The sequence below is a fragment of the Stigmatopora argus genome, chromosome 12 (assembly GCF_051989625.1).
Source record: "Stigmatopora argus isolate UIUO_Sarg chromosome 12, RoL_Sarg_1.0, whole genome shotgun sequence".
NCBI classification, from domain to species: Eukaryota; Metazoa; Chordata; class Actinopteri; order Syngnathiformes; family Syngnathidae; genus Stigmatopora; species Stigmatopora argus.
Window position 1 is genome coordinate 7,674,826 of NC_135398.1, and position 18,970 is coordinate 7,693,795.

Here is an 18,970-nt window from a genome sequence, read left to right on the forward strand (position 1 = left end):
TCACGCCTTGTTTATTGTGAAGGGACTTTAAGTCATCCATGAACGAGTCAGGCAGGGACGCCTTCTTTTTTTTTTCTCCCAGGGGCCAATTTGTCAATAGCTTAGAGAGACGCCAGGACAACCTTTAGCACAGAACAGATCAATAGTACAACAAACTCAGGAAAGATTGACTTGGGAGTTTCCTGGATAAGTCCTGCTTAAAATTTATGATGAAGACGCCACGTGCCAATTTGAGGACGGGAAGACCAACTCAATTTAAGATTACGTTCACGTCGCATGACATGATGCACAAAGTGGCTTTTTCTGATAATTGTTCACTTCCATAGTTGGTGGAGTTGTTCACAATTGATTCTGAAAATGATGACTTGAATGGTAGTGATTTGGAGTGAAATTGGGATTTAGGTTGTGTTCTTTCGACTGTAGTCATGTAAAAACTGTTGGTATAACTGATGCCTATTTTGTCTTTTTTTCACCATTTTATTATTGCTATGATATTATATAAGCCTGGAAAATCTACATTTGCACGAGTAGGACTTGTTTTTTCCTTCTTTATTGGGCATTTTGGGAGGATTGGTTCGACATGTACTCAGGTGTCACTTCAAGTTCTAAAATGTATTTTCAAAACAAAAATATGTGATGTATGGTGATTCTGATTGGTAAACTGCAATATAGTAGTGATTACTGTACACTCTGCCTTGATTTTGTTTGGAATTTTAGAAAAGCACCTTCCTTTTAGCATAAAACGTCGTGTCCCTAACGATTCTTACACAAGACAATCAATTATTGCTACTTTCAAAATGCATTTATATCCTGTACTCGACCATTTTAGAAAGGAGCAGCGAATATGCACTTAAAATTCCAATAGGAAAATTAGTAAAGGAGTGAAGAGATAAAAAAAAAAGAGATGAAATCCTATTTCATTTGCTTCCCCTCCAGTAGAGAACTCTTGGAGTACGTCACTCTGCTCCAGCATAATGTCCTCTGCAGCCATCTCGCAAGAGTCAAGCTAATTGAATGTTCTTATCTCCTCTCAAGCACCCCTTTTCTTTGGCAAAAGTCAAACACACGCATCGCCGTTTTGTACTTGACGGCACTGGAAGTAATCTGGGAGCGAGTTGAACCAAAAAGCAGACACCAAGCACTCTACTTAGCAGTCAACCACAGTCCTCTAGTCACGAGCCTTCTTTTATGGCGTTCTATTACATCTCTCAAGATGAAAGTTTGGAAAATTGTACTAATGGCTCCGAGCTATTTTCTCAGCAGGATTTTTTTTCTTCTCTTTTTGTTATGGAGAGTCGCATTTGCCTAATGCCCCCCGGGCCCTTGAGTGTAAATTGCCTCTATGGAAGAGAAGACATGTTGAAAATGGACTATTGCTGAAAGAGCACGCACAGATGGGTGCTAGCGTTGTTTAAGAAAGGGTTAAAGAGAAAATGCCAGTGACAAAAGGGGGAAGTGGGAGGACTGGGGGGGCCGTTAAGGGGTTAACAGTCGGTGGGTGAGTGATAATGGAAGCTGGAGCAGATGTACGGGAGCTATGGCGGGCAGAGAGACAAGCAACGGAGAAAGAAAGCAGTCAAAGGCAGATAAGCAAAGGGAGGCGACCAAGGAGGATGCATGAAAAAATATCTCACAATTTAGGAAATAGCACATATATGGTATTAAATGGGATTACTGAATACTTTTACTGTAAAAAAAAATGGTATTAATCGGGGTTGCACTTTCTCTACATTGTAGATGTCAGCCTTGATTTCCCAGCTAATCTGCAATGTTTTCCCCAATTTAAAGTAAAATACTAATACTGGGAAATTGGCATTTGTGACGCCACTCAAAGGAGCGAAGGAAGCGAACTTCTCATGCATAAGATAACAAGCGGAATTTTTAACAGCATGGATATCAGAAAATTGGAAGACTTGGATGGACTATTATATCCAAGTCAAAAAAGAAAATCAGCAATTGAAATGATTTTTTTTGTACAATATCCAAGTGGATACGGATGTAACGGATACCAATTTTCTAGCCAATCACTGATTTTGACTAAGTTTACTCACAAAGGAAAGCTAGATAGAAAAATTAGAGCCATCTAACATTTAACACACAAACTATATGGAATTCCAATCCAAATTTCACTCTTTTCCAACTTAATGTAGCAAAAAAACTGCAGACATTACAAATCCTAAACGTAATGCTGGAGTGCTAAAAGTAGGAAAATACCCATCAAGTGCACCTACCTATATGCACATATTAATAACCACGAATTTCTGCAAGCAAATGCTAGCTAGCTAATTGACACTACATCCGATTAGTAGACAAGATTATATTTTTAGTGATTGTCCGATCACTGATCCCTCAAAATGTATTAAATAGGGTCCTCTAGCTGCATCTACTATTTATTTTTGATGTATTTTTTACAACTGAGCAAAATTTGAGCAGATGTACCAAACTGCAAAAGTCTAAAAGGATTTCTCCAGCCCAAAATGGAACAATGCTAAAAAAATGGACTCCCAAAATGTCTGATGAGTAAAAACCTTAACACTGCAAATGTGTGCTAATTTCTCCTCACATTTATTTCCTAATGAATGACAACCGTCTCATTCAGCTCGTGTTGTGTTTACGAAGCCTGGTGTGTTGGAAAAGAGCCACAATATGCTTGGCAACAGACAAGCGCACCCATTGGCGCACACTGTTTTGCATATTTAAACACACATAGCTCACAAGCCTCTGATCAGTATAACTGAAAGATTTTGTTTGTACTGTACTCTCATTGAATCCCATTTGTTGGCGCCAACGGGACCAAAATGCAACGCGCCATTTTTCCTCAAGGCAGAACCTTGGGACTAAATCTGCTTGGATATTTAGCAGTTTAAAAGTTTTACAGGAATCGTGTGCTATAAATGAAGTCGCCCAGTACTTGCAGTCAAACTCTGACCTCAGGGAGTGAGGACCAGATGATGCAATATAAAGATTGTGCTAAAATAAATATTTAAAAAAACCGCACCAAAATCCACACCCAGTCAAAAGCCGCGCCTCGCAGAGTAAACACGCTTCCACAATGGCCGGATGGCTTTGAGTCGATAGTGTGATGAAAGAACGCATAGCTTTATACGCACAACTCTCCAATTACATTGCAAACATTCACAAAAAAATCTACAATAGTGACTCAATGAGCTTGCACAGCAGCAGAATCAAGGAATACACACATGCATGCAAACACACACGCATGCACCTGCAGTTTTGACACACACGCCAGAGAGCAATTAATGTACAGCTGAATCTCTCCAGGTCCCGTGCCTCACACGGCGTGACAAATATCTGCTTACAGCTGCACAACTGGCATCATTTTTTTTTGTTATGAATATGTACTGAGAAGAGTAATATCATTCAGAAATTTTCAGTGATAATGCATTATTGGACCAAACATGTTTTGCCAAAAGAGAAACCAATGAATTCACAATCCATAATACATTTTCACACAAGGTTTCAGATTTTCAACAATTTAAAATATTCCGTTTGAATTCAAATGTAATCTAAAAAACACACTTGATGAACAAAAGTTAGTTCCCCAATTAAATGAACCTCTGTGCATAGAAATGTCAATAAAAATGTAACATGGGGTGTTATATAAATTTGTATATAGTAGCACAAATAGGTCACATTTTTTTGGTGTATAATATTCTTTGGAAAGTAAAATAATCCTGACTAAAATGTAACCTTTAGCCTAAAAACAGAATTACTGCTCTAATGTGAAATACTACCACTTACCCAACAAAATACACACTGTACTACATATATTCCCATTCAAAATTAATTGGACACCTATCTTTGTCAACAGAGTAAATTCTGTGAAATAGTTACATTTATTTTAGTTGGATTCTTTTATGAACATTTTTACAAATGTATATTTGTATTTATTCATGAATTTCTTTCATTATTATCAAAGAAATTCATCATACTTGATATCAGCAACATTTGGACATTACAATGTGTTAATGGAGGCCCCACTTTAATACCAATAATTAATATTGTGCCCTATTTGACTCAAAATGGGCGATAGTATGTCAATAACTTTCTTTACAGACCAAAAATAGCCACTTGCCCATTTAAAAAAAATTTTTTATGTAGGATATCAAATTTAGAAGACAATTTTTTTAAACTTAAAGCCAAGACACATCAGTGCAGTCCAAAAATAAACCCTAAAGTAATGCTCCGAAAATGACTCATGTACAAATTGCACCGCGTTGAACCCAAGCATTGAGTCAGCCGCGGCGCTCCTGGCGACTGAGGAAACCCCGAACATGCTTTCTTTCTGCTCTTTGTATTCAACTGGACTGCAAGTAATTCAATCCGCCTCTCCTTGTGTCGGCTCACTCAAATGAAACGCAAAGGCAATGAACTCCATCGAGTGAAGAACCATTTCGACACTGGCTGTCATATCCTTCTTTTTTTGTGTGTAACGTGTACACGTGTGCGAGCATGTGCGCGTGTTAAACGCGGGGCGAGAAACGCCATGTAAAGCCCACAACACACTCTGGCGCGCAAATGCTTAGCCAAACTGGAAACCCCTGAGAGCGAGGTTGCTACACAACACCGGCTTGCTCTCTCCATAGCAACACACATAGTAACACGGCTATTTCGGCGCGGGAGCCCGTCAGAGCACTTAAAAAGACGCAAAAATAAATGACTAAAAAAATACATAAATAAAAAACACCCATCCATTATTAAAGGAGCTTGACGTTAATACTTACTGCGTTGACGCGGTGCCGTCTGCGGCCTAAAACACGACTCCCTCTTTTCATACAAGTGTTATCTGTTATCTACAGCGGGCCTCGTCCCCTAAGGTGGATGTGAACTAAGATCTGCCCCTCGCCTGACATTTCATTTTTGCCCGCCGTGTGTTTACTTTGTAGGTGTTGGCTGTCCTCGCAAACGTGGCGGGCACTCAACGAGACAAGAACAAAAGGGAAGGAAGCCCTGTAACAACATTGAATGACACGATAGAGAAAGTTCCATGATATCAATCCACATCAATGTTTTGCTTTGTCCAGGCATGATTTCAAAGCCAAGGTAAGCATACACCACCTTTACAAATAAGATGAGAGTTTCCTGTATAGATAAGAACTGCCCCCGTGTTATTGCCTGGCACTGAATTGGAATTTGATACAATGATAAACGGCATCGTAAGGTCGCACGGGAAATGTGAGGAATTTTACGGATAATGACGTGGACTTCAGTCAATAAAAAGGATTTGTTTTTCTTGATATAGAGCAAAACATATGTTTTGTATTTTCCAGACTACGTCAAACTTATATACACTTCATTTTTAGGATCTGGGCCTGCAATTTATATATTAGTGATTAGATTAGTTAGATTCGATTTTTAAAAAATGGTTCCCATGACCAATTCCAATACCTAGATGAGTATTGAATAATGCCGTTACCTACTTACTTACTTAATGCATACTTTATTCGTTTAAATTAGCTCCTATCACAGTTCGATCCGACTCTAAATAACTAATCGACTGCGATTGACGGCGCTTAACGTCCAGTTCATTTGTTCATTCATGCGTTGCCATCCGTCGTGCTTAAACATCGACAAGTGTGATGATGTATCTTGGCCAGAATTACATTATTTTTTTAACTCATTGGGGCAATCCGCCTGATTTTGGTTATGGTTACTTTTTATGTTTGGGTAAGCAGGTACATACAGTACATTCAAAAATGTCTAATTTCGATTAACTTTAGTGGACTCCTAGACAATCGCCCAAATAACAATCCATTACATTTGGAGACGATCCAGGTTTTTTTTTTCCTTGTAGGATAACACAAATACTAATTCACTTAGTTCAACGCTAATTACTCTTTGGTGCAGATCCAGATAAAGGTGCCGATTCAGGAAAAATGTTCTCACTCTAGGTTTTCTAATCTGTCCTAATGAAACAATTTGGGTTTATGCGCCAGAGGATTATCTGGGATGGTGTTTTAATGTTGTCGTTTTATTTATTTATTTAAATTTACATATAGTACGCTACAGCATTACTAATTTTAGTTCAATTCCTCAATAGTGAACAGTAGTCTCTTGGTTTAATTCGATTACAATGAAATGACCGACAGGTCTGTCTTGCAGCTGGAAACATGTATTCTCTTAATGTATAATTAATTTAATATTAAACATATATGATAACGATTAATAAGCAGCACACTACAGTTGAATTGAATGCTTTTAATGCATTCAAATTTCAATTTGAATGCTGTACTGTCACAGTTCTGAGACCGAGGGTTCAATCCCAGGTGGGTTCCGATCTTCCTGTGTGCAATTTGCATGTTCGCCCTGTATCTGCGTGGGTTTTCTCAGGCTACTCGGGTTTCCTCCCACAGCCCCCAAAATATGCATAAATATGCTGTAAATTAACGCTAGTTTTGTATGCCCTGCGATTGGCTGGCAAATATTCCCTGGCTACTGGCCAAAGTTGTCTGCGATGGGCTCCAGCACCCTTGTGACGATAAGCGGTATGGAAAATAAATAAAAAATAATGTAAGCTGTAAATATCTTTTTTTAAAATTAAACCCTGTCCTCATGAAGTAATTTGAATATAAATATTACACGATGCTCTGTTGCTATCATTACGAAATAAAAGTAGTCTAACTACCAGTTTGATTTACAGCAGCCAAAGAAAATGCAATGGTACTGAAAACACTACTGGATCGGATCCGATCTCGTGACCACATCCGATACTCCAAAATGAACCGCATAGGGCGCCAGTACCGATACTGAGTCTCGGCTAAAGTGTTGAAAAGACATGGCGATGCTGACCATTTTCATCGTGAAAGCAAGTCTTGTGCGCATTGTTGAAAATAATCCTCAGTAGATAATATGAACAAATCCACCAGCGTTGGTAGACTACAGTGTCCCTGCAGGGGATATCACCATAGCAGTAAGTGGCAGGCATTGGAGTACTTACACAGCCTATCACAATGGACGCAGTAATGCATCTTTCAAAGCACAATGTTATTGAGGCAGGACACAATATCGCACTACCCCCCGCCGGTTCAGTGGTCGAGATATTAAGTTTCAGGGTGTGCTGTGGGATACTGTAATCGTATACACTTTATCAGGCTTGTTCTGTCACAAGTGTTTTGTTTATGGGATTTCAAACAGTGGCTTGGGAGGTTTTGGGCTGCCTCATTAAGAGCGGGTCGATAAGATGTAAACGCCATCTCCCCCACCCAAAATATCTCGGAGTAGTTAAGCGCGTCAAATCGGAACACTTGGAGGATCGGAGCCGTCGGAAACGGCTCGATACCGGGTTGCCGGGTTACGCAATAGTTGGGCAATCACTGTGCATCGACGAGAGTGTGGCTTTGGATTACTGCGGGAAACTTGTTTGTTTACATGTGGTTAGGAGTTGGTCGCTAGTCATCAGTGAATGTCTAGGAATGCCGTTGATGTTAAAAACAAGCAGATTCTGCAATTAGCTGAGAAAATCTTGAACAAAAGAACACGAATAGAAACGGCATGTACAGCTAAAGCTTTCATGAATTGGTTTTAGAATGATTTTATACATTAGGACTGTAAATCCCCAATTTTATGTTCTTATGACATTGATTCTTTCAGCAATGATGTGATATTGGTCGATATTGCAAAGTTTTGATTTAGGTTTCTCTTAAAGGGGTTATAAAATGGTGACCGTGTCAAAAAAAGGAAAATGATTGCACTAATGCAATAAAAATAGGTATTCCATTCAGACCAATGCATCAGGGAACAGACACTTTTTTCCAGCAATTCTGGTTGTGACATCACAACCAGAATTGATGATCATGTCTAGCTTTTCAGTGCTATGCTTGCTGGTATATGTTAGCGGAATGACAGAACGGTGAACAAGCAACAACACACTGGAAAGCCTATGATGCTAGTATACTTAAAAATGTACACCTCATTCAAAGCAACTGAGAAAGGTAGACTAATTGGGCCCTTATTTCATTATTACACATTGTCTATCAATTTTTGGATGGGTTTGTGTTCAAAATATAGTCTACTATCCTTTTAGAGTCACTCGCTGTGGTATTTTATAACACCTTTAACTGATTGGCTGCGCTCGGTGAATGATCGTTGCTAACTTTCCCACTGGAATAGGATTGGGTGTCCTTTGTGGGCAATGGCAGCCAATGGGTTAATGTATTGTATGTTAATATACAACGCTTGTCGATATTGCAATGTGTGTTTTGGATGTGAGTGTTTAATAGGTAATAATCATTGGTTTAGCTCAACTATACTGGTTCATCTTTGTGTGAACATCTGGGCATCAGTTTAGTGTTTGTCACGCTCAATAAAAGGCTGAAAGTGCGTCAGCAACTGCGACTGTCCTTGCCCACATGCCGCAGAATTACGGTAATTGCTCATTATTTCCACTTCACTGCAATTTTGGTTCACAGCACAAAGCAACAAAAAAAGCCTCACAATTTGGGGGGGCTCATAAATTAAGGGACCCATCAATAAATGTGGCTATCATATATAGTAGGTCAGTCCAGAATTGGAGGACATTTTAAGTCCCATCCCTCAAATGTTCAATAATGCATACAAAATACAAAAGCATAGTTTCTGAGTACATTTACAAATGTGATTTTTTTTAAAGTACGTTTGAACATCCTGTACCTTAAAATAATAATAAAACCAATTAAATCTGGCGTACCCCCCTAAAATGTTAAATATTGAATGTTAAATAAATGGTTAAAATGACTTCTTAAATGTACCTTTTGGGGTATTATTTGTTTCATTACTATCTCTTCTAACTTTTGGAACATTTGATTTAATAAACATATTTCAGTTATTGTGGAGCAGACAAAATTAGTTTTTAAAAAGTCCATACGTGACAGAATGACCACAGCTAATTAAGGCTACTTTATTTGGAGTTTAGTCTTTTCGTAGTTCTGCTGATTCTCCGTTATGGAGTCAAGAATTATGTCAAGGTGTCTCCACGTCCCACCTTTTGCTACCTGTGCCAGATCGGGACCCCAAAGCAGCTGCGGCATCTTAAAAAGGAGCCCCCTGCATTTATTTGGACGCTGCCTTCTGTTCTCGTCTCTACCCTCTTGTCATGTAAAAAGTTGACCTCACCGGCACCTTGAACAAACGCTGAGGGACGGCACTTTTTAAGGCGCTTGCTCAACGGGAAATGAAGCCTTATCGTCTTAATATGCAGCCCATCAGAGGTTTTCGAGGATGTTCTCAAGCGGCAAAATATACAAATGGATGTGAAAGCTCAATTAATGTCGGCGCTATAGCAAATGTGGAAGTTTGCAGATAATTGTTTCATCAACCCCGAAACAAAAATGGAAATGTGTCAAAACCAATTAAGGACAAAACGCTCTATTGTTAGGCTGTGTTGAGATCTGAAGTCCTATAATAGCCTTCCATTCATTTTAAGATCCTACTTGGCCTCATTGAGGTCATGGGTGAGCAGAAATCTTATCGCGGCTAACCTTGGCTGATAGATTCTGCAGACGTAGAACACTCATATTCACAAATATGGATAATGTAGAGTTTCCATTTCAATTATGCTACAATATGCACAAACCCAGAGCCTGTTAAATTCCGGCAGTCTCAGGAACATTATTGCCACGACCTGTACTGTAGTAAGTACCTCAAAATATGGTCATGGTTCTCATTTTTCGTCCTGAGATACTTGCCAAAATGTCATGTGTGCTTCAGACTTTCACCAAATTTCCTTCCGTTGTCAATTCTCATTGGTTTCCTTGCAGTGGAAGGGCAGAATCAGTTTTTACAGTCAGGATTTAGGCTGACTTTTTCCCCATTGGCCGTTTTTATGTGAGCCAATGATGCGGTTAAAATGGATTGGACGGTTATTTCCATCAACGGAAGCCGAAAAATTAACATGCTAGTAAAGATTAGTGGCATTTTCTTCAGGAACGTTTATTTTCTGAAATCTATTTCTTGCTTGCCACTTCCTACTGTTCTCAACACAATAGTGTACAGTACAGCATATCCAGTGTTTAATATCTAAAATATTGGCAGTAATCCCCATCCCACTTTCCTTCAACCTGTGATTTAATACCATGCAAGGGTTTGTTTTATGATTCTTGTCTAACATAATTCACTCAGGCTGTCTATATTCATGTTGTTATTTAAAATATATCCCTTTGAAACATTGATCATCGCGTTTAAAAACAGCACAAATAAACCTGCTCCAAACTGTGCATTTTGAGTAATTATACTAATGAATGTCATATGCACAAAACTGGTTTGGGAATATGTGTAAAGGTCAAAGGTCACGTGGTACTAGGCGTAAAAGCAAAAAATAATAAGGTGCATGACTCAACAGAAAAGGAAATAAATCAAACTGACCATAAGTCAACTTCCATTTTTCATATTTTCAAAAGTTTTCAGCCTGTTTCTCCATTGGTATTTTTCTCCTATGGTCTAAAATTTAACAAATAATAATGTTATCGGCAAATTATCTTGCCCCCGTTGGTCACGAGCTCAAAGAAACAACAGTTGACTTAACCACTTGTTAGTGTTTTTTTTTCCCTATTCTTTCTTATCATTGTTTTTTTGGGGGGGCTATCCAGAAATGTTATGCCTGAGTGAAAATAAAGGGAGTCAGAAGACAAAAGTAACAAGGTAAAACATAAAGTAGCATGTGATACTGTAGATGAAAGAACAAAGAATAAACACCAGAAATGTGCTTAAAAAGAAAAACTTTCAAACTTCCCAAATGATAGCTGTCAACAGGTTTATGCCAAAAAGCATGTCAAATAAATACAAATGTTTTTCGTTGATTTCAATCAGGGCTAGCTAACAACCTGTTGCTGGCGCAAACGGAATGAAAAACGGCCCCTTGCATTTGTTTGACTGCATTTTCCTCCCATTCTGGAATGACCCACAAACTGAGACTATGGCTGTGCAAAACGGCGTCTTTTTTTCCCGTCTGCTGCACCTCGTACGCACAATTCAAGCTGGCCTCGCTCTGAAGTGAGTTGGGAGGAATGTAGCCGTGCAGTGTCAGGTGCAAGTCGAGCCAGCCGCTTCCACATTACAGCTGACACTGTTGTGCAGAAGCCTCCAACATGAAAATACTTCCCCGTTTGGATGGCGAGAACAACAGGCGCTTTTGTTTGTGAAATCACCTGCCACGGGGGCCTCATTTGAATATTTCAGTGGGCGCGTGTTGCCAGCTACGGAGCAAGACAACGCCGCGACGCGGAACAGGTGCGAGACCACAGACGCGTGACGTCCGCCGGCGACTCGTCGTCGACGGCGAGCGTCGTCCAATCCGTTTGGCCCGGTGGAGGCCGGCGGCGAGCGATCGCCGTCGGGCCTCCCGGTCCGAATGGATTGGATGCCTATCGCCGTCAATGACCGCGAATGACTTCTGGTAGGGGGCGGGGGCATTTTGCAGATAAGACGCATTTACGCAATTGAAAGCAAATGGTAGGCCAGGCGTGGTCATTGAGCGAAAAGGTGACACGCGAGCGAGCGTTGTCGGTCTACCTTGCGAAGCTCGATGCGGATCCTCTCGTCTCCTTTATGCGGGCTCTCGGGCCACAGGTGATAGCTGGAGCCGTAGTTGGGGCTCTCTCTGCTCCCGCCGCTGCTGTTGCTGTGGCTGTGGCCGCTGCCGCCGGTCTCGCTCCACTTGGCCGCGTCCGCCGGGGGCGTTGCGCCGGGCGCGGGGGTCCTCGCGCACTTATTGCGGTCTCGGGCTTCACGCCGCTGACCCGGTGGGCTGTCGCTGTGCGGCGGCGCCGGCGCCGGCGGGGGCTGATGCTGCTTTTGCTGTGGTTGTTGATGCAGCAGTGGAGCCTGGTGAGTCCTACATAGCTCACCAGAGCCGCTGGCGCAGTGGTTGATGGGCAAGCTGCTGCCCACCAGTAGCTGCTGCCGCGCTCTTAATTGCGGGATCTGTTGCTCCTGCGTCTGAGGCTCCAACGCCCGTCTGTCGGTGCACCTTTTCTGGGAGTTTGCACCGATTCCTTCCGGGGAGGAGTCCCTCGGCTGGAGTCTTGGATGACAGTGTTGCTGTTGTTGCCGCTGTTGCTGTTGTTGCTGCTGCTGTTGCTGCTGTTGCTGCTGTTGCTGCTGCTGCCGCTGCTGCTGCTGCTGCCGTTGCTGCTGCAACTGCCTGTGGTCGCGTTGCTCTCCCGCTCCTCCTCCTCCTCCCCTGCAGCGTTCCACGATGCTCGCCTGTTGGTAATTGTTGGCACTCCTTCCCAGACGATCCCCTCGTTTGGATTCCCGAGAAAACAGCAGTGAAGAGGAGGAGGAGCGCGAGAAGGAGGAGGCGGTCGGCGGTGGCGGTATAGGCGGGGGGAAAGGTGGGGAGGGCTGCGGTGGTGCGGCGGCGCGATGGTGCTGGTTTTGTGAATGGTTCGCCTCCTGCGTGGTGCTGGAAAAGCTGCAGTGGCAGCCCGGGAAAGCAGCCGAGGACGGGGCCGGGGCGGGTGCCGGGGCCCAGGGATCCCGCTGGCCGCCGTCCGCCGGCGGCGGCGGAGGGGGCGGCGAGTCTCCGCCGCGCGGAGCTTTCCGAGCGGCGGCTGGCTGGCTCACGCACGGGAGCTCCTGGAGGCTCCGGCGGTGAGCGTCGGCAGTGGAAGCGCGGTCTCGGTGCTGAGAAGAAGAAGCAGAAGCGGAAGAAGAAGAGGGCGGGGGCGGCAGGCTGAAAACAGGCGCGTCTGGCTCCCCGCTCGCCTGGCCACTCGCTGTACGCGTTTGCTGGGGGATTTGCTGGTGCTGCTGGTAGACAGCTCCCGCGTACCGATGCCGCATCCCCTTGATGGCCGATCCGTCTCGCTGCGGTTGCTCCTTTGCCGTGCCCTGCTCCGACGCCCGTTCATTGCGACCAACCCGGCGGAATAGGAGCGACTTGTATCATTGGTAGCTCTGGCCGGGACCTGCCTTAAAACGTCACGCCCGTGCCAAAACACCGCCTTCGACTGGAGACGACTGGCCGCCCGTCTGTCCGTCCCTCCGTCCCTGCTATGCGCACAGGTTGCAGCCGAGCCGAGCAAACGCCTTTCCCTCGTCAGGTGTCGGAATCCCGCACGTGTCGTCGTGCCACTTTGCCCATCTCACTTTAAAGCACCCTTCCTTGTCACAAATCACTTTTACTGCCACGTCACCACGGGCCTGTCTCCCATCAGCATCCCACCATCTCTCCATCAAACGTATGGAGGAGAGCCTACTCTACATACATACTGTGTATACCCACTTGTTGGTTCACGTGCCTTGAATTATTCAACGCCGGGGTTCTGTCACCTTGATGAATGTTTACCGGGGCACACAATAAAAAAATGCAAAAAAAAGCTGATGTGCGGCCATTAAAATGGGGATAATGTGCGCAAAAATGAATTATTTGCGGCCTTAAAAGAAGCTCGGGCTTCCATTTGGACAGTTGGGTGAGCAAATCGAGCGTGTCCTCTCTATCTTGTATTGCACATACACTCCTTGGCTCGCATAAATACATAAGCGTGTTTTGCATCCTACTGTTGAATCATTTAACGGTGGTTTGGGGTTACCTTGTGGAAATACTTAAAGTGTGGGATGCATGTTCACAACGGCCAGGTTGGTTCATGGCTTCTGAGTCGGTGGCATTTTTGTTTTCCATTCTAGACCAAAATTCAAATGTTTTCATGAGACAATTTGCCCTTTTCAAAATAAGTACTGTTTGACTGAACACCATCTCTGCTTTGATGAGTAACAAAAATATTGTATACATTACTATTAGCATATATACAAATTCTGCGTGCATATTGAAAGGGAAAATATTTCAGGGGCAATGACCAATACAGCAAATATATTATATCATTATCTTAACTCATTCACTGGCAGCTTAGGTCAGGTTGTGGGAGTTAGGAAAAGAGGGAAACTTATATTGAAAACACCAATTGACGGTAATAAACTTCCAATCAATCTCAACTAGGACCCTCAGAATGAATTGGACATTTATTGCAGTCAATGCCAGGCAAAGAGTGAGGCCAAAAAATGCAATCCTACAATTGGATTGTTATTCTCCCTTAAATGCCATACCTTTGAGACCCCTCTTCGATATGAACATAAAAAAATGTAAGGAAAATAAATCATAAATCTTGTATGATGAAATCTAATAGGAAAATTCCCCACTCAATTAATGCATTTTCAGCTGCCTCAATTAGCATCTCACCCATGCGTTAAACCAAAGAAATATGCCAATTCGTGTGCGGTCGATTGGTCGCCGGTCTTTTGGTCGCCGTCTTATGGTCGCCGGTCTTTTGGTCGCAGGTCTTTTGGTCGCGGTCTTTTGGTCGCCCTGACCGTGACAATGCGCGACCAAAAGACCGGCGACCAAAAGACCAACGACCAAAAGACCGGCGACAAAACAAGGTAAAACAACACGGTCTACGCATCAATAAAAGCCAACAATGGCCATGAGCAGTTTCACTGAGCCGACGTGTGAGTTTATAAGAGTTTGTATGTACATGCGTTGTCTCTTTAAGAAGCTACGTCAGTCAGGGTCTTAACAAGTTCTCCAACAAAAAAACAATACAAGTCCAGGAAATTTGGAGCTTTTCTTTAGCCTAATAATTAATAGGGCATTAAGTATGACTAAATAGTAAGTTGCAGTTTGTATTTAGGGAATTTGAGCAACGATTTAATTGGCAATTATCAATAACCTTCCGGGCGACCAAAAGACCGGCAACCAAAAGATCGGCGACCAAAAGACCGGCGACCAATCGACCGTGTACCTGCCAATTCTGCAATTTTAACTCTGAGAGAATGTAAATAATGAGTGTCATGTTTTCGTTATGCCAATGATGGGTTCAACGAGTTTTCTATACACTTGCACTGATCAATATCAATCACATTTGTCTCTTTCATTGTGATGTTGATGTATTACTTCGCACTTAACTCCGTAACTGTGCGCGCTTCCAGAAAAGATTGTAACGACACGTTGGCATCGTAGTATATCACACGTCGACCGTCTTCCACAACTCGGCCTTCCGGCGTCACGAGAGCTCGGAGAGAATGCAACGGTTGCAGACTTTTGCTTTGATGCTAAGCTCCACTCCGTTTTATAGCTGCAGGGCTCCGGAGCCCCAAGCCAGGGCCGCATTAGAAACCTGATCATTTTCATTAAGTAATTGGCTGCTATGACCTGTGTGAGTTTCTTGGCAAGATGGAGTTTCATTTGTTAGTTTGCGCAGCAATGTTACTGTTTCCGCATGAATAATTAAATCTTACTTTACAATTGCTGGACACCAAAATAAACACTCTTTCACTGACTAGCCAAGGCTCACATCTCGTCTGTCTGGCTTATTCCACTTTTCTTTCCCCGGGAAGCGCAAACTCAATTGCTGGCTTTCAGTGTATTAGTTTATTAGCGAATGGGAGCAACGCAGACGGAAAAAGGATCAATCCTATAGTGCACAGGTGTTTAACACGAGGCACGGGGGCCAGATCGGGCCGGCCACGTGATTCTGTGTGGACCGCGAAAAGAAATCATGTTCGACTTCATGATTCCCGTAAAAATAAAATATCAATAGGTTAGCATGCCTGCTTCACAGTTCGAAGATCGAGGGTTCGATCTTAGGCAGGTCCTGATTTTCTTGTGTGCAATTTGCATGCTCTTCCTGTGTCTGCGTGGGTTTTCTCCAGGTACTCAGATTTCCTTCCACATCCCAAAAATGTGTGTGAGCGTGAATGGTTGTTTGTCTCTTTGCGCTCTGCGATTGGCTGGCAATCAATTCAGGGTGTGCCACGCCTACTGCCCATAGTTGACTGGGATCGGCTCCGGCACCCCCGGGAACCTTGTGTGAATAAGCAAAATGATTGAAAGAACAGATGAATATCTGTAGAAAGGTCAACGACTACCGCAATAGTTGCATGTTAAAATTTTAAAGAAATTGAGTAAAAATAAAAATAAATATTTCCTGTTTTCCCCTCATTTTATGAAAAAGTAAAGTAATAGAAATTAAAAATAATATATTTCCCATTAAGGCCCTCAAGAAAGTGGATTAAGAACCATTTTAGGTCCGCAATGACCCTAAATAATTAATCGACAATTCTCACAGTCGATTAATCGTGGGAGAGCTAGTTGACATAACGATCATCTGAAGGAAGCCAATTAATTTGACACCCCGATATAATGAATTTCCCCCCGAATTTGTTCTTGCAAGAAGAGCAGTGTGACATAAAAATTGTAGATGAGGACACACAGAGGAGGCCAACATGGTGAGAGTAGATAAGAAAGCCATAATTACCAAGTGAGAAGCAACCAGGACAGAGCAGTGACATGTACACGTAAATGTGTGCGGGTTTGCATGTGTGGAAAAAAAGTGTGTACGCAGACTGTAGATCTTTAAAAGCGCAAGTGTGATAGCACAGCATGGATCTGAGGCATTCACCAGAAAAGAAAGACAGTGTTGGAAACTGGGAGGTAAACCAGAAATAATCACATGGAGTTCAGGAGGGATTTTCCTCATATCTTGCAACGTAATCTTGGAGATAAGCGACCTCCCTGTTATTAGCATCTTTATTCCTGCTGATATTTGTGTATTAGTAGTGGCCTTCTGCATGCACACGGTCTGCAATATTGCACAATTGTGATTGTTTTAACATGAATACACAGAGCAGTCTTGCGTATAGTATGATGTGGTTCAGGTTTTTATTAGTACTGAAATGGAACAAAACTATTCCATCTTGTTCCGTATTTATGGGATAATTACAAAGTGTTGCCCCATCATAATTCCATCTACGTCCCAAGTGGGAAAAGACCAATCAGAGGTGGGAATGCTTGAGAGTAGACCGAAATAAAACAATTAAAGGCTGGTAACGTCAGATAGTATAATGAGCTGTACGAGAATAATGGAAATCCATTGCGTGTTCCTTTCCTAATTTTAGTTTATAACCGCGTGGACTTATTCAAATGGGTATGAAATGAGCAAAGGGGTTTTGTGAACTAGTTACAGTATGTTTAGGGGGGGTCTTACATGTACATGGGTGTCTTTGTAACATTACTAGTATTTTATGCATGACCATTGTTGTTATATATTTTGTTATATCGTTTTTCCTGATAGAGAAAAATTAACCTTGTACATGATTTTTTACTACTGCTTCTATTGTTGGTTAAAAAAATGCTACTTTGCAATAACTTCCAACAGCCTGAAATCTATGAATTAAAAAAACAACAACTTTTTATACAGATCCCCCCCAAAGTGGGGATTCCCTGTATGGATATTTACCTTTGCGTCTGGAACGTATCCATTGTAAGAAATGGGTGTTCGCTCTCGTCGCCTTTTATGTTTTGGCCATCTTAGTGTAATTTGTGCAATGTGTTTGCCAGATGTCCTTTAAACACCACCCGTCATTTTACCTCGCGAGCATTAAATGGGTGATTTAACTGGCGTTACATCTCGGAACTTGGTGCCTTGCCCAAAGTCGTTGACGCGGCAAAAAAAAAAGCCCATATGAAGATATGAAAGTGGTCTCTCTTTTATGATATTCTCTCAAACCACCGGATCATCAAAGTGTCATATCATCATCCAGATAAACGTACGTGTCCCTCCAGTAGTGAACTTCAGTTCAACATTTGTTTGCTTAAGCCGAGTTTTATCCCGGCCGAGTGCACACGGTAAAGTAAGTACTAATATAATGTCCCGCAGCAGTGATCCAAGCACCCCAAGAATCACCGTGTCGGCAAAGGTGAGCTTACGCTAAAAAAAGAAATCCCTTCCTGTAGAGGGGAGGGACTGGCTGGCTGTAGATGGCCGTCTTTCAGTCAACTGCCAAACCCTCCACGTCAAAATGGATGGGGCGTCTAGTGCCATCAATGGCAACAAACGATGCACTGACTGGGAAAAAAAAATCCTAAATACAATACCATGTTCGGGCCTCCCTGTGTGGATGCATGTCTTGCATGTTCTTTCTGGGCTTGTGTGGGTTTTCCCCAGGTAGTATGGGTGTCTCCCACATCCCAAATACATGCAGGGTAGTCTTCACAGTTCTGAGTTCTTGGTTTCAATCCCATGTTGGAACCTTCCGGTGAGGAGTTCCCCATCTTGTGGAAGACTTCCTGTGTGTGGTTCCAGTTTTATCCAACTTTACGTCCTTTTCTTGAGTCTGTATCCGTTTTTGCTACTGCCACCAAGATGGCGCCGTTCAAGTGGCAGCCGGTGGCGGTAGCTCCGTCCACTCTTGTTCGTTTTGTGTTTTTGCTGCTTTTCTGTCTTAATGATTTGATTTGCTGATTCTTAATGATCTCATTTACTTTGCTTTGCTCTGTACTTTGTGCTTTTGCTTTGTTGTTCTGCGGCCTTTGCGACTCTACTGTCTAACTTGTAACTGTGTTTTTTTTCTGTATCTGCATTCCCCCCTTCTTGCTACAGTCACAATGAAATTTCCCGAATACGGGATGAAGAAAGTTATCCAATCCAATCCCAATCCAAAGTCTTGCATGTTCTTCCCGGGCTTGCATGGGTTTTCTGGCGTTTACTCCGGGTGTCTCCCACATCCCAAAAACATGCAGGGTAGGCCTCACATTTCTGAGATCTTGGGTTCAATCCCATGTTCGGACCACCCTGTGTGGAGTTTGCATGTCTTGCATGTTCTTCCTGGGCTTGTGTGGGTTTTCTCTGGGTACTCTGGGTTCCTCCCACATCCCAAATACATGCAGGGTAGGCCTCACATTTCTGAGATCTTGGGTTCAATCCCATGTTCGGACCTTCCGGTGTGGAGTTTGCATGTCTTGCATGTTCTTCCCGGGCTTGCGTGGGTTTTTTCCGGGTACTCCGGGTTCATCCCCCAGCCCAAAAACATGCAGGGTAGGCTGGTTGAACACTAAATGATTTTCCGTCTCCTTGTGCCCTGCAATTGGCTGTTCACCAATTCAGCGTGTCCCCCGCCTGGTACCCGTAGTTGGCTGGGATAGGCTCTAGCACCCCCCGCGACCCTTGTGAGGATAAGCAGTACGGAAAATGAAGGA

The 18,970-nt window shown here is 42.9% G+C and overlaps 1 protein-coding gene across 5 annotated transcripts in view; it reads right to left on the reverse strand.

The window, feature by feature from the left end:
* The window catches only part of kcnn1a (potassium intermediate/small conductance calcium-activated channel, subfamily N, member 1a), a 48,463-nt gene extending 35,457 nt beyond the window's left edge, over nt 1-13,006 (reverse strand). For 3 of the 5 annotated variants that reach the window (XR_013304418.1, XR_013304417.1, XM_077616258.1), the window contains exon 1: nt 11,506-13,005. Coding sequence is in view for 2 of the 5 variants with exons in the window: in XM_077616258.1 (XP_077472384.1) it covers nt 11,506-12,780 (1,275 nt within the window). In the remaining 3 variants the exon portion in view is untranslated. Of the gene's footprint in view, nt 1-11,505 lie in introns of all 5 variants that reach the window. The other 2 variants (XR_013304419.1, XM_077616259.1) reach the window with 1 other exon arrangement.
* Nucleotides 13,007-18,970: the final 5,964 nt, after the last annotated feature.